Below are 17,197 nucleotides of genomic sequence, written 5' to 3'. Positions count from 1 at the left end.
CTAACAAGGATTTGGTCGACGAATTTTTAGTGGTCGCAATTGGTTTCTTCTAGACGCCAAGTTTTGAAAAGATTGCATAATCACTTCATCATCGATACTCTTAAAAATTTCTTTCTCAAAGTAACACACCAAACAGTCTGATAGTAAGTTATCTCCTAATCGGTTGCGTAAATCAGTCTTCACCACATTCATCGCCGAAAAAGTTCTTTCCACACTAGCTGTTCCAACCGGCAATATCAACGCTAACTCGATTAGTCGGTAGACTAAAGGGAAATAAGTGTGGTAATTTATCTCCACCATCTTCTTTGCAAGATCTCCAAGATTGGAAATATTTGAGAATATCTCATTTGATCTCATATCACAGATATAATTTTGAAGTTGATGATCAAGCTCAATTATATCAGTGGAACTAAAATCATCTGAATACAACTTAGCTAGTTGCAATAAGCGGACATGATCAAAATTTGCAAAAGAATTTGAAGGATCCAAACACATCACACATCTAAGTAGCTCTGTATTTGCCTCAGTGAAGTGTTTATCCATTTCCATTGCAATAACATCAATTACCTAATATCATATAAATTAAAGGTTGAATTATATTATATAATTAAATAATTATCAATGCTTTTAAAATAAGGTAAAAGTAAATACCTTTATGAAGATATCGATCCGAAAATGATGAAGATATGTCATTGGTTCTCCACCCTTAAGCCTTTTTCGAGATCGACCATGAACAAAATTCTCCATATTAGGCACATCAATAGAATGTCCTTCACAAAATTCAGTTACTTCTTTCAATAAATTATCCCAACCATCTTCCCTCAATTCTTGCAACTTATTTTTCACAACATTAATCATATTGAGTGCATATCCTATATTTTGATCTCTTGCTTGCAGAATCTTTGATAGGGTATTTGTAATTCCCAAAATCTTCATCATGAACTTTCCAATAAAAACAAATTGAAAACAATCCATCTTATCAAATACACCCTTAGCAGACTGTCGGATTTTAAGACTTTCAACTAGTTTGTTTATTGCCAACAACACTCTTTCAACTGAATTCTACATGTCAAAAAGTCTAACTATTGTTGTGTAGTGAGAACCCCAACGTGTATCACTAGGCCGAGCTAAACTTATTTCTTGATTCTGACCTCTTCCAGTTGAAATCTCACCCATCTCCACTTGATTTAACACTTCCTCATTGTGTATTTCTCGAAGAGAATCATTTCTTTTGCACGAAGCTCCAATTGTATTCACTATCATTGACAATGTTTCAAAGAAATCACCTACACTCTCTGATTCATGTGAAACAGTCACAACAACTAACTGAAGTTGGTGGGCAAAACAATGAATATAATGTGCATTTTTGTTTTCTTTTAGAATGAGTGTTTTTAACCTATTAAATTCACCGCTCATGTTTGCAGCTCCATCGTAACCTTGCCCTATGAGTTTTGCAAGTGATAAATCATGCTTGGCAAAAAAAGTATCAATAGCATTTTTTAGAACTTTTGCAGAAGTCTCATTCACATGAACCAATCCAAGAAAACATTCCAAAACCATTCCTTTGTCATTAACAAATCTCAACACCAAAGACATTTGCTCCTTTACTGAACAATCTCGGGCTTCATCAACCAAAAGAGCAAACTTCTTCTCCCCTAGCTCATTTAATATGATCTTTCTCGTTTCCATTGCACAACATTCAATAATATCCCTTTGAATCGTAGGAGAAGTCAATTGATTATTTCCTGAAGCATTCTTTCCCATCACTTTATTTACATTTTCTTCTCGCTTGCATACCCAACTAATATGTTCTAGAAAATTACCTCGGTGGAGTGACTCTGCAGATTCATCATGTCCTCTAAAAGGCAAACCTTCCTCTAAAAGTATTCGAGCAACACTTACAACCGTTGACAATCGAGTGCGATAATCATCTTCCATAGCAGCAGTTTGTCTTGCCAATAGCTGATTCACATTCCCTCTTTGATTACGATATTGCTCGACCTTCATTCTACAACCACTATGTGAGCTACCAGGACTTCCTTCATGATTAACAAATGCACGTCTTCCATCTTTCCAGTTATTAAAACCAATCTCAGTAAAAACATTTCCCCCACTTCTATTGTTATTTGCAAACAAATAACAATATAAACAATAAGCTTTGTCTTTAGATACACTATACTCTAACCATTCATAATCCTTGAACCAAGCAACTTGAAACCTTCGATTCTTTTCGCGAATAAGAGTGAATGGAAATTCATGCCCAACTGGTTGACAAGGGCCTTTAGCTAAGTATCTTCTCCTTAATGAATCTCTAATTTCAAATGGATAACTATCAATTGGTTTTCGCAGTCCAAGATCACCAATAATATCATCATCTGATGCAAGACTTTTTTTCTCAACAAAAGCAACTTTCTCCTTTGGTTTTCAATTTAAAGGTTCTGAATTTTTTGGTAGTTTGGTAAAATATTTGTCGATCATTATTGTAATTCCTATTTAAATAAACAAATAAAATATTAAAATCAATTACACATTCATCAAAGACTATCAATTTAACTATTTAAGTTTCTTATGTACTTGACATAAATTCGTCAGTGGCCTACCAAAATTATACAATATATTCCAATTAAAGTATAAAAGGTTACCTACTATTAGTAATTCACATTTAATTAGAATTTATTTGTTGTTTTTATTCTACTGTTTTCAATGAAGTAATTTTCTATGTGGAGTTGGGGTTTTACTCGTTCTTGGGCAGTGAGAGTGCTCTTTATTGGTACAATTTTCTTTCTGTTATTGTTTTATTTTTGAACTTTTGTTTGGTTGTGGAATACTAGAAGTATACTAAATAAGCATTCCACAATATTCTCCTTTATTGTATTATGATTTCTTCTTTTCTTAAAAAAAAATTAAGAGGGTTTAGTAGATTAGGAATTAACTTAACAATTAAATTAACTTAATAGTTTGTGTATAAAATTCAATTTAAATTTCTCAATATCTAAATTTAAATAAAACCTAAATTTATGTATAACACACAAACATACATAATTAGTATCATAATTAACAATTTAACATCAATTTCAAGAGTATGTAAAACACATAAACATTAAACAATATGATTGGTAACTAATTTATTCAACACATTCATGATTAATCCCTAATTTTAATTTAATAAACCCTAAATTAAATACTCAATTAATTGAACAAATTTAAACAATTTAACATCAATTTCAAAAGTATGTAAAACACACAACAATTATAATATTATTGTAACTAATTTATTCAACAAATTGATAATTAATCACTAATTGTAATTGAATAAACCCTAATAAATTGAACATTTAATTAATTAAACAAATAACAAAACAAAAAAAAAAGCAGACTCACCTGACCGGCGGCGGATTCCGGCGGCACAGTAGCACAGGCGAGGAGACAGGCAGGCAGGTTGCAGGCAGACTGGCAGAGGCAGGCTGAGTTGTGGCCTTGATATTCGTGCTTTGCTTTGATATTGGTGTTGTGGCATTGAACTTAGGCTTCTGCATATGTATATATACGTTTTAACTTTTATTTTTTTCCCTATTTAAGGCTACAAAACGGCACCGTTTAATTTAATTTTTTTTTTAAATAAAATTTTCAAAACGACGTCGTTTTGAAGAACCCTAAAAAAAAAAATAAAACATTCAAACTTCTATTATTTCCAGCCGCCTTCCTTCTTTTTCATCCTCCAAACCAAAACGCTGCAACTGCACTGCTGCGACACTACCGGCTGCGCCGCTGCGGCACCTTCATCCCCCTTCAAAGCATTTTCCGGTCGCCGGTACGGCACGTGCCCCCTTGCCATACCGTTCCTCCGCCCCTGCATGTAGTCCATACTTAGTTTTAGTTCAAATAGTAAGTTGATCCTATAGGCTTTTTATATCATGGCTGTGATAGTGATTTTATAAAAATATCAACTAATTGGTCTTTTGCAGAGATAAATTTAACAAGAAGCTCATTCTTGGACACTTTATTATGTACGAAATAGTAATTCTACCTCGATGTGTTTAGTTTTAACATGAAATATCAGTTTGCGGAAACGTAGGTGATACCACAAATTAAGAGTATAAGTAGGCCGTTGAATTTCACATAACAATATTTGTATCCCAGTAACTTCATTGGTTGCTTGACTAATAGTTTAGTATTCGGCTTTAGTTTATGAATGAGCCATAGTTTTTTGTTTGGCTAACAAAATTATTACCCATAAAATAACAAAACCAATTGTTGACTTTCAATCTTTTAATTCACTTGCCCAATCCACATCACTATTAACGTTTAATTGCAATGAGGATGCCATGACCTCATGTATATTGTTAGTACCACAGTATTCTTTTTACTGTTACCAAATGATTTTTCTGTGGAGAATTGAGGAATTAACTTTATCAATGCAATAAGTAATGTCGAGCCTCATGAAAGCATGGTAGTGTAATCTTCCAACTGTGCTTCAAAATAATGTGGCATCTTCATGCATTAGAGGCTTTGGAGGGGCATGTATTTAGTCTTTGAGACTTGTTGGAGTCGTGCAACCCTTACAATCAGCCATGTTAGACTTTTCTAACAAATCATGAGTGAATTTGCTCTGGGTGAGATGGAGACTAGCTGATTTCTATGCAAAGAAAGTATTCTAACTCACCAATATCTTTCAAAAGGAAATCTTGCTTCAAGTTTGTGATAAGTTGCTTAATAGAAGAATGATTATTGCTAATTAGAATAATATCATCAATGTACAATATGCAGAAAATTTCAAGTCCATTAGCACGATAATAAAAAGAATGAATTAACATTACACATGGAGAATCCATGAGCAAGAAATGAAGAAGCCAATTTTTTTATACAATGGCATAAAACTTGCTAAAAACTATAAAGTGAACACTTCAGTTTACAAACATGGTCGGGTTTGTTATGATCTTGAAAATCCAGATGCTACTCCATGTAGACATCATCTTCTAAGTATCCGTGCAAGAAATCATTTGAGACATCAAATTGTCATATATCCATTCTTTTATCATGGTAATCGCAAGACTTACTCGCATGATTGTTGGCTTTACTACCGAAGAAAATGTCTCTTTAAAGTCAAGTTCAAGCCTTTGATGGATACTCATAGCTACTAACTGAGCCTTATATTGATCAATACTTTCCTTTGCTTTTTCTTTGACCTAAAATATCCATTTCCATCCTACTATATTAAGAGCCATAGATCGAGGAATCGATCCCAAATTCTTAAATGCATTGATCTCAACAATTATTGCTTCTCTCGAATTGGTGTCGCCAAACTGCTTTTTTTGTAATAAGAGGGCACAACATAAGAGTACGAGTTTATTTATGAGATAAAAATTTATTATTAATTAATCTGCCAACAATAAATAATAAATATTCCACCAATAAATTAGATAATTAGGGCAAATAAGATTTCATATATTAGCATCAGTGACTGATTTGATGATGAACCGTTGATTTAATTTAAACCAAAATTAAAGGCTAAATGTGTTCCATGATTTAGTTTGGACTTTCTCATATGTCTAATTAAAGAGTATAATTTGCTTTAATGTTTCCCTTTAAAAGCACAAAACATAACATGACATGACTGATGTGTTGCTTTGTTGATAGGAAATTGTTGAATTTTATATACCTAATTCAACTATTAACTGAAATTTTTCCCTTTTTGCAACATGCAAAGTCACCCTTTTCCTATGCAACATATTATAATATTTATTTTTTAAAATTTAAATAAATAATATTAAATTATCGTCTTTTTTAATAGAATTTAATTTCAATAATTGCATAATGTCTTTCCAATGAAAACATTAAAAAAAAGAAAGAAAAAAAAAGGGGAAATTGTTGAAAGTTGAGAGTGATGGACTAGAGTCGACAAAATCCAATCCTTGAACAAGATATGCTAGATTTAATTAAAATATTAAAAAGTAAGATTAAAGTTCTCGGAGATAACAAATGATATTTCAGCAAATGTGCCGACTTTGTTTTACGAGCAACTTTCTAGCTTTATTCCTTTAATGGATAATAAATTATTATTATTATAATAAACACCTTTTCCTGTATCCTTCCCTAAATTACCTTTATAAAATTACAACCGCACGCTCGCTTTATTGCAATAATTATATCTTTAACGTTAGGTCAAGGACATAATTAACTTCCACTTCTCCAAGAAGCTCCAAAAAAAAATAAAAAATAATATATATATATATATATATATATATATAGTAATATCATGCTAAATTTTGGTATCCGAATTTAAATTTAAACGTAATTTACATTCAAATTTGAAATCATGAAATTTCAAATTTTAAAAAATAAATTGGATTTTTATACAAAAATTATTTTGAAAAAAAAATATCAAGTTTAGTCGCCGAGTGTGATTTTAAATGATCATCCATAAAAACTCACTCCCAACTCGAGAATGAAACTATTTTCCCTTCATTCTTGATTCAGAAGGTAATTTTAATTTTAATTCCTTTTCTTATTTTCAACATAGTTTTTATCAAAATCCTTCTCTTTTAAGAAATTGATCTTTGTTTTGAAACTTTAATAAGAGTTTCAAGTTTTGATAAGTATTGGAGCCCTTTCACGAATCTTCCTTTCCCTCCTCTTCTCAGATCTTTTGTTAATGCAGCTTCATTAAGAGTTTAGTTTTTTTGAAACCTTATCATTTTTAAGTTACAACTGAGATTTCATATTGTCTTGGGTAGTTATTTTTTTTATTTGCATGTAAAATTGAAATTTTTTTCCTTTTATTTTCAGTTTTGGATGTTAAGTGTATGGGGTCATTTGCATGTTACTATTTTTGGGGCTTTCTAGCTGATTAAGAGCTCCTAAATTGATATGAAATGGTTTTTGGCTATTACATGTGGCTGTGATTGTGATTTGGAGGCTATAGAGAAGAGGCAAAATTAAGCTCTACATTACAGAGAAACCCATGTTTGGCCGACGAACCTGCTTGTGAAAGCTACCACCTTTGGCAACCTAACCTGCTTTCGAAAGTTGAGACTTTGGAATCTGTAAAGAGACTTTAGGCCATCGAACCTGCCATTGAAAGTCCCATGTTCAGCCGTTTCCAGTCTATTTTCTACGATTTTCTTGTATGCTTTTAGAGGTGTCTTGTGGTAGTTTTAAGAGTATAAAAGTTATATTTTGTTTCTTATTTAAGTCCATCTGTATAGGATCAAACTTGAAAGATCGCAGAGGCTTCCACTAAGGTCTAAAGAGCAAGGCTCGTGTTTGTAAAAAGTGAGTAGAACTAAACTAAACTCTTATTGTAATCAAATTAAATATTTAAGCATGCTCATGCATCACGAATGTCATGTATATTTGAATGTGTTATTCTATATTACATTCACAAATATGATGTATTGCATATTTAATTGTTGTTGTGGATGGATGTTGAATGACCACTAGCCCTCAAGCATGATATGATATTTTTATGTATGATGGATATGAAAGTCCATATCAAGACCCATTCTATACCCCTGGGATTGTGTAAGAGAAAGACCAGAGTGTCTATTCTGTTGTCCTGACACTATGGATATGTTATGTTTAAGAGAAAGTCTTGAGGAGCACTCATTGTAGGCCGGACTCTATTGGATTTTATGAAGGGTTACTAGTGACAAGTCCACCTTGTTGTGACTTGTTTGTATTATAATGCATACATACGAACATATATTTTATTAAACTGTTTTATGTCATGTTTTTACTCACTAGGCTATAGTAGCTTATCCCTTTCTCCTAACCCCAGTGTTTGCAGGATTAGAGTTAGCATGGGAATTCAACAGTTTTCTTAGGTATAATCTCTTATATAATAGTTTAGTTATGGACATGTAATATTATTATATTTAGTATTGTGCTTTGCCCTTTTTTTTCTTTTATAATCCCCTTGTTAATAATCTTAGTATGTAAGAGTTTTAAATTCATATTATGTTTGAATCAAACTGTGGTATGTAATGTTGACTATACTGGAGTATTTGATGAGGGTTTTAGTATAGGTTTATTTTTACAATTATGGATATACACACATACCGAGTTTGGTTCATGTTATGATGATATTTTATGTATGTTTTAAGATCATGTTAGGATTATATCAGATATAACAAGATGTATAGTGGGTTTACTATGAGTTCAGTGACCTTAAATCAATTTGCATCCTAGTGCCGATAGTGGTCTAATTTCCTCATTGTTACAAATTAATATAAGAGCCCTAGGTCTATATAGTCAGATCTAGAGTGTTGGGCTCATAGACATTAGAGGGCAAGCACGATTAGAAAAATGCATATCCACTAGGGATAGGATGTAGAGTTCTGTCTTGTTATATATATGCTTGTATGTAATGCCAGGAAAATGTACATGTGCATTAATGATATGATATGTATGTTGTGGGTTCATGTGTATCCATATGAATCATATGATGTTGTTTATGTTTTTGACGTTATTTTTTAGAAGACAGCATGTGTGGCTCACATTGATCTACCTGATTGATCGATGCCTGATAAGGTAAAATTTTACACATTTACTCATATAGTTTTTGAACCACATCCACCTATTTTGACTGATTTTTATTAGCTTTATTAGAGTTTTATGTTTAAATTATGATTTTTAGTTTTAGTCTATTACTTGATTTTTTACCTCATTTATAGTGTTTTTACAGGTCAAAATAAGTCAAGGAATGAAGGAGATATTTTAAAGAGAAATCTAAAAAAAATTGGAGGGATTCTGAAGAAACAGAGAAAAACATGGGACTGTCCCTGTAATGACCCGAAAATCGGACCGCTACCGGCGCTAGGATCCAGATCGGCATAAGGCCGCTGGGACCCGTAGCAAGCCAAACATTCATCCTGTATACCTGTTTAATCCCATACATGATCAACACATACATAAAAATTTTGAACTTCTCTCATTTAATCACCAAACTCAACCTGTGCATGCACAACTCATAAACATAATCATAAACATTAACCCCTCCTTGGAGTCCTCATCAATGCTCCAATGGGGTGACATAACATGTATTAAGTTTGGTTTACATAAACATCATTAAAATCATGTACTCAAAAGGGATTAACAACGCACTAGGGTCAAGCACAATTCTATCCTCAATAACACCATTACATTACATTACTGTACTAAACATTACAATTCAATATTTATCATTTCCACTACTAGCTATTACATGACCATGACATTATTCTAGCTGACCTCCCGGTCCATCCCGTACCTGCAAACCTGGGGCATTAAAGGAGTGGGGTGAGCTACAAGAGCCCAGTGAGCAGAATAACAAAACATTATATTAAAAGTTCATGCTTTCATGAAATGCATCACATCTCAAACAAATCACATTAAGGATGAACTTGTCACCAATAGTCCTCTACATATCCAATAGTGTCAGGGACGTAGAATGGGTCTTCCTGGACTTCCTCTTACATAACATATCATAACATTCCAATATGCCAGGGACGTAGAATGGGTCTTCCTGGACTTCCATACCATATCATCATCATATCATACGAGGACTAATGGATCATTCAACATTCATCCACATCAACAACATAATATGCAATGCAACATACTCGTGAATACTAATGCAAACACCCTAACATATCACATGGTATCCATGATGCGTGAATCATGCTAAAATATTCATTATTTACTTAAAAACATAAAGAGTTATTCCACTCACCTCTGGCTAGCTCAGACTAGACACTGGAGTAGCTGACTCACTGCTGGGGTCCTCGATTCCTGGGGTTCGAACCTACACATGTGGACTCAAATAAGGGACCAAACATACATGAACATGACTCTAAAATACTCCCCAAAATCCCCCTAAAACACCTCAAAACAATCATAGAAAACATGCTAAGGAAGGCTGCACAGGGCACTTTCGGCGGCCGAAAGTCCCTCTAGAGCCGAAAGTCATGCACCTTCGGCGGCACTTTCGGCGGCCGAAGGTTCCCTCCAGAGGCGAAACTCATGCATGTTCGGCGGCACCTTCGGCGGCCGAAACTTCTCTCCAGAGCCGAAAGTCCACTTTCGGGGGCAGGGTTCGGCAGCCAAAGGCTGGCCTCCACAGGCAGGTTCGGCGGCCGAAAGTCCCTTCGGCTGCCGAACCTGAGTTCTTCCAAAGGCATAACTCAGCCTCAACTCATGCACATATGCCTCCCAAACCACTCAACTCAAAGCCAACACTTCCACAACATGCATACATACATACATAAGCTCCTAGGGGCTTCAAACTATCCTAAACCCTAACTACAACACATCAAACATACATAAACAACCCACATTGCTCAAAAACTCAACATTAACCCATAAACTCAATAAAAACCTAAACATGCATTTCTACCCCATAAACTTTCATAAAACTTGTTTAAACATATAATGAGCTCAAGATCAACTCTTACCTCTTGAAGATCGAGAGAGAGTGTGACCTAACTTGGAGATTTGGGGAAGATGGGTTCCTGAGGTCTCCAAGCTTCACAACTTCGATCTAAGCTCGAAATCTTCAAAAACCAAGTTAAAATCCATAAGGAATCATGAAAACTTGAAGGAAGAAGCTCAAAATCAACAAGGGACGGCGGAGAGCTCACCTTGGCCGAAAATGGGGAGAAAAGCTCGTCCGTTTCGGACAAGGGACCCCTTTATAGGTGGCTGGCCAGGCTACTTTCGGGGGCCTAACGTGCCTCCGCATGCATGCCATGTTCGGCGGCCGAAATTAAGGTTCGGCGGCCGAACCTAGACTTCCCTCACTTATGCCTTCGGGGGCCTAAAGCGCTCCCGAAGCGCATGCATGTTCGGCAGCCGAACTTCAGGTTCGGCGGCCAAACCTGAGTCTTCCTCTCAAGGTTATTTTCATTCAAAACTTAATTTCTTTCTTGTTTAAAACCATAAAATACATTAAAACATTTTATAAAAACATGATTTTACCCTTTTAGAGGTTTTCGATATCCGAGATTCCACCGGACGGTAGGAATTCCGATACCGGAGTCTAGCCGGGTATTATAGTCCCGTGTTTTTGTCTCTACCCATGTTCTTGCACTCTGTCCTGTGTTTCTCTCTGGATTAAAAATTTTTGAAGTTTGGAACCAGGCCAATCTCTATCCCTCCCTACAGGATGGCACCAGCAGAGTTGAAGGAGCTAAAGGAGCAGTTGCAAGAGTTGGTAGACAAGGGTTTCATCCGACCGAGTACCTCACCTTGGGGTGCTCCAGTGCTGTTTGTAAAGAAGAAGGATGGATCCTTGAGACTTTGTATCGACTACAAGTAGTTGAACAAAATCACTACCAAGAATAAGTATCCGTTATCTAGGATCGACGATCTATTCGACCAGCTAGCAGGAGCCGGTTGTTTCTCCAAGATAGATCTGAGATCCGGGTACCATTAGCTGAGAATAAGAGAAGAAGATGTGCCGAAGACGGCATTCAGGACCAGATATGGGCATTATGAGTTCCTAGTAATGCCGTTTGGGCTGACCAATGCCCCTGCAGCATTCATGGATCTCATGAACAGAGTGTTTAGCCAGTATCTAGATCACTTTGTTATTGTCTTCATTGATGATATCCTAGTGTATTCTAGAAACGCAGAGGAGCATGCCCATCATCTGAGGTTAGTTTTGCAGACCCTGAGGGAGCACGGCTTGTATGCCAAGTTCTCCAAGTGTGAATTCTGGTTGAGGAGCATTTCATTCTTGGGGCATGTTGTATCAGAAAACGGAATTGAAGTGGACCCCAAGAAGGTAGAGGCTGTAGCTAACTGGCCTAGACCCACTACAGTAACAGAAATCAAGAGCTTTTGGGTTTGGCAGGTTACTACAGGAGGTTCGTTCAGGACTTCTCTAAAATTACCGCTCCTATGACCAAATTAACTAAGAAGAATCAGAAGTTTGTGTGGTTTGAGCAGTGCGAGGAAAGCTTTGAAGAGCTGAAGAAGAGATTGACGTCATAACCGGTGTTAGCTCTGCCTACCAGTAATGAAGACTTCACAGTGTTTTGTGATGCGTCCCGTGTGGGACTTGGTTGTGTGCTGATGCAAAATGAGAGGGTAATTGCTTATGCTTCTAGGCAGCTGAAGAAGCATGAGTTGAATTATTCTACACATGACCTAGAGATAGCAGTTGTGATCTTTGCACTCAAGATGTGGAGGCATTACCTTTATGGGGTAAAGTGTGAGATCTTCACAGATCATAAAAGCTTGCAGTACATCTTGAGTCAGAGAGAGTTAAACTTGAGGCAGAGGAGATGGGTAGAGCTGCTTAGTGACTATGATTGCACAATTCAGTACCATCCAGGTAAGGCAAATGTTGTAGCAGATGCCCTAAGCCGAAAATCACTTGGCAGTCTATCCCATATCACAGCAGAGAGAAGACCGGTGGTAAGGGAGTTTTACAAGCTCATTGATGAAGGGCTGCAGTTGGAGTTGTCTGGTACAGGTGCTTTGATAGCTCAGATGAGAGTAACACCCGTGTTTCTGGAGCAGGTGGCTCAGAAACAGTATGAGGACCCAGAGTTAGTGAAAATTGCTAGGACTGTTCAGTCAGGCAAAAATGAAGAGTTCAGATTTGACAGTAAGGGGATCCTCCACTATGAGAATAGGTTATGTGTACCAGATGACATGAGTCTGAAGGGAGACATTATGAGGGAAGCTCATAATGTCAGATACAGTATTCACCCTGGAGCCGCCAAGATGTATCAAGACCTGAAAAGAGTTTATTGGTAGCCAGTTATGAAGAGAGAAGTGGCACAGTGCGTGTCCGCCTGCGAAGTATGTCAGAGGGTGAAGTTGGAACATCAGAAGCCGGCTGAAATGTTTAACCCACTAACGATTCCAGAGTGGAAATGGGAAAATATAGCTATGGATTTTGTGGTGGGGTTACCGGCAGCGTCCAACAGATTGGACTCTATATGGGTGATAGTGGACAGACTAACCAAATCTGCTCACTTCATCCCTGTCAGAAGTGGCTATTCTGTGGATAAATTGGCGCAGGTGTTTGTTGATTGTTGATGAAGGGGTCAGGTTGCATGGGGCTCCTGTTTTAATAGTGTCTGATAGGGGACCCCAGTTCACCTCTATGTTTTGGCGGAGTCTGCAGAGTGCTATGGGTACCAGGTTGGATTTGAGCACTGCTTTCCATCCACAGACTGACGGAAAGTCAGAGAGGACCATCCAGACAATCGAAGATATGCTCAAAATGTGTATGCTAGATTTTGGCGATTCTTGGAGGCAGCATCTACCCTTAGTGGAGTTTGCCTACAATAAATGCTATCATGCTAGCATCGAGATGGCTCCTTATGAAGCTCTTTATGGGAGGAAGTGCAGGTCACCTGTTTCCTGGGAAGAAGTTGGAGAAAGGGCCTTAGCAGGGCCTGAGCTAGTAGAGATCACCAGCAGAGTAGTGCCCATCATTAGAGAAAGGATCAAGACTGCTGTAAGTCGGCAGAAAAGCTATGCAGATGTCCGCAGGAAGCTTGTTGAGTTTCAGGAGGGAGATTTGGTATTGCTCAAGTTGTCTCCTATGAAAGGGGTGATTCGTTTTGGGAAGAAAGGTAAGCTAGCTCCACGGTACATCAGACCCTTTGAAATCATGCAAAAGATCGGGAATGTATCGTACAAGTTGGACTTACCTGCTTCAATGGAAAGAATCCATCCGGTTTTCCATGTTTCCATGTTACGGAAGCTCGTATCAGATCTGGGCAAGGTTCTTAGTGAGCCAGATGTGGAGATCCTAGGAGATCTCACCTATGTTGAGTAGCCGGTGCGGATCCTAGACACGCAGATCAGAAATCTGAGGAACAAAGAAATCCCGATGGTGAAAGTCCTTTGGAATCACCACAACGTAGAAGAATGTACCTGGGTGACGCGGAACCCCAGCCTATTAGAGACTGAAACGACACATACCCTAGTAAAAAGAACTTAGTTCAGAAAACAACTCCCCAATCTAAAGCACCCTTAATTAACATGCAATTAAGAACACTTATAACTGATTGATTTTAAAAGCAGCAAGAATAAGAAACATACAAGTTAGTATCAAATCTTATTCGTGATGCAATGTCAAGAACCAAGATCTCTCTTAAGCTCTCAAAGAAGAATCGCATAAAGCAATTGTATTGAATAATTGATAATCTGTCTACAATATGGAAAAAGAGATGCTTTATATAACCTAAATAAAGACCCATGATCTTTGCCACTTCCCACTACTATGCATGGACCCATGATCTATGCCACTATCCACTACTAGATAACTACCCACTACTGGTAAACTATCCACTACTAGATAACAACCCACTACTGATTAAATACCCACTACTGGTTAACTACCAACTGCTAAATAACTACCCACTACTAAATAAGTACCCACTCTTAAATAACTACCCACTATAAATACAAAGTTTGAACTGTCAATAAGAACACATTCGGCCTAATTGACTTGGAATGGCCAGATTGTTCTTCAACTTCAAAATGAACTTGCAAAGCTTCAACATATTCCTTTATGAATCCTTGAAGTGCTTCCTTCAACCTCTTGGATCTCAACCTTATAATTGTTCCTTGAGGCAATGCTAGCTCATCAGTGTTGTTGGTTGTGCTTACATCACTAGGAGACACGGGAGTCTATACTCCAGCAATACCCTCATCTCTTTTAAGGTTAGCATCTATGTGTTTTTTTATGTTTATGTGTATGTTATGCCTTGCTATGCTTATTTGGTGAACATTCGGGGACGAATGTCCTTAAGGAGGGGAGAATGTAATACCCGGCTAGACTCTGGCATCGGAATTCCTGCTTTCCGGCGGAATCTCGATTGTTGAAACTCTCTAGAAGGGTAAAATATGTTTCTAAAATGTTTTCATGTGTTTTTGAGGTTGTAAGTAAGAAAGTGATCAAGCATAAATTAGTCACATTTTTATTATCTTTATCAGTACTTATTTACACATTTTTTAGCTTAATTTATGGTTTTTATCTTGTTTTTACAGAAAAGGAAGAAATTGGAAAATTGAAGAAAAAGTGCAGAAAAAGCTGGAAAAGTGATTGGGTCATAGTGATTTGGCCAAATCACTCGTAGAGACTGGCCAAATCACTTGCAGAGACAGAAAAACTGGACAGACTCACAGAAAGCGATTGGGGCAAGTGATTTGCCCAAATCACCCGCCCCAATCACAATGACAGCAGAAATTGACAGCAGAGCGGGAAAAAGGGAAAAATCAAATTTAAAAAGAATAAAAGCCCAAATTCACTTCAAACATTGCCAGCTCATATCCAAAAGCCATAAGGATGTCCTTCTACCAAGAGAATTCCATCTACAACAAAATACAAAATCCAAGGAGGAATCAAAGACTACAAAGAAGACTAAATCAAATTGAGATTTCAAAACCCTAATCAAATTGGAATTGGGATTCTCCAGCTATAAAAGGGCAGCATCCAAACCAGCAAGGGGGCATCCAATCTTCGGAAATCTGCAAAAAATACAGCAGCTTGTCCTTTTCTTCCTTTCTTCTTTCTTTTGTGTATTTTGCCCACCATGAGTGGCTAATTTCCTTCTTTTCTAGTTGAAGTTGAGGAAATTCAGATTTGTGATGAATTGGGAGATTTAATACTCCATTGTTAAACTCTTATTTGCTTTCAATATTTATGCAACTTGATCTTTTCTATAATTGTTACTTTGCTTTTAGAATCAATAAGGGCCCATTGCTTTTAAATTGCTTGAGTAATAAATTGTTTGAATGATTTAAGTCCGTAATTGCTTATATTATTTGAACACAAATATAATCAGTTGCATAATCTAGACTTGACCACGCAGTTGGCAAGGATAGAATTGGGTTTCTCTAAGTCTTAATGCAGTCAACAGTTGTTCGATGCTAAATGCCCCAAGGACGTTCCTTGGCAACTCGTTGATTAGTGTTTGATTGGCGAACGTTTCCTAATCAAACTAGAACTGAGGAGGAATTTGGTTGTGAGAAGCGTCTTCCACAACCAAAACTAATTTATTGAAATAAAATAGGAGTCTTAGATAATCAATGATCAATTCTGAACAAAATGAAATTGACTCACACTTTAGCTAGAATCCCTTTCCCATTCATATTCTCACTTATTTAAATTATTGCTTTCTCTTGCTTTCTAGATTTAATTTATCAAAACAAAACCCCCCTCTTTTAATTATTTGTTATTTATTTGCCTTAGTCATTATTAGAAAAATATTTGGTGTCAATTCCCTGTGGTTCGACCCTATTGCCACTATCTGCAAGTTAATTGTTGATTGTTTAATAGGTTTATTTTTTACGGCTTCGACAACCACTATTAAAAATTGGCACCGTTGCCGGGGAATTGATTTAACTAACGTATTTTCCCTTTATGACCAGGGCTGGCCGTAAAGAAAATCTTCTTTACGATCCAGAGATAGAACGCACCGCCAAGAGCTTAAGAAAGCAAGCAAACTTGAGGAACCAAGCCTCAAGAGCATCTTCATCTTCACCAGCAACAAGTCTGGAATCTACTAGCCGATCTGTCACTGCACCAGCAAATAGAACGCCTACTGCCCCTGCTGCAGAATTTTCTGCACCAGCAGATTCGTCTACTGCCCGATCTGCCACAGCTGAAATTACACCAGAAACTGAGTTCCAGGTTACTGCAGAAAATCCAGCAATGGCGGAACCTCCTGCTGCACGTGAAGAAGCTGAAATTCAAGCTGGAAACCTGCCTGTCCAAGCTCCACAACCTGCTGCACGAGAGAGAACACTCTGAGAGCTAGATATGCCAGTTGAAGACCAAGCACCATTGTGCATAACTTATCCCCAACTGCAAGCACCTTTTGAATTGAAGACAGGTCTGATCCATCTCCTTCCCAAATTTAGAGGCCTTGAAAATGAGGATCCTCACAAGCATTTGAAGGAATTCCACATTGTTTGCTCAACCATGAGACCTCAAGGAATTTCAGAAGACCATGTCAAACTCAGAGCTTTTCCTTTGTCTCTTGAAGACTATGCCAAGGATTGGCTATTCTACTTGACACCCGGATCCATTACATCATGGGCCGACATGGCAACAGCATTCTTGAACAAATTCTTTCCAACATCAAAAGCCATTGGTATCCGTCGAGAAATTAGTGGTATAAGGCAAAAGCATTCTGAAGACTTATATGAATATTGGGAGAGGTTCAAGAGGCTATGCACAAGATGCCCTCAA

At 37.0% G+C, this 17,197-nt stretch overlaps 2 protein-coding genes across 2 annotated transcripts; both read right to left on the bottom strand.

The window, feature by feature from the left end:
* LOC122721957 lies at positions 1-975 on the bottom strand. The gene is made up of 2 exons (XM_043951376.1): positions 652-975; positions 1-567 (listed from the first exon to the last, which is right to left on the bottom strand). The coding sequence occupies exons 1-2, from the start codon at positions 973-975 to the stop codon at positions 1-3; spliced, it is 891 nt and encodes a 296-aa protein (XP_043807311.1).
* Positions 976-1,062: 87 nt separating this feature from the next.
* LOC110602061 (zinc finger MYM-type protein 1) lies at positions 1,063-16,790 on the bottom strand. The gene is made up of 3 exons (XM_043951375.1): positions 16,709-16,790; positions 16,423-16,607; positions 1,063-2,415 (listed from the first exon to the last, which is right to left on the bottom strand). The coding sequence occupies exons 1-3, from the start codon at positions 16,788-16,790 to the stop codon at positions 1,063-1,065; spliced, it is 1,620 nt and encodes a 539-aa protein (XP_043807310.1).
* Positions 16,791-17,197: the final 407 nt, after the last annotated feature.

This window comes from Manihot esculenta, chromosome 15 (assembly GCF_001659605.2).
Source record: "Manihot esculenta cultivar AM560-2 chromosome 15, M.esculenta_v8, whole genome shotgun sequence".
Lineage (NCBI taxonomy): Eukaryota > Viridiplantae > Streptophyta > Magnoliopsida > Malpighiales > Euphorbiaceae > Manihot > Manihot esculenta.
This window is presented reverse-complemented; position numbering and strand designations above follow the sequence as displayed.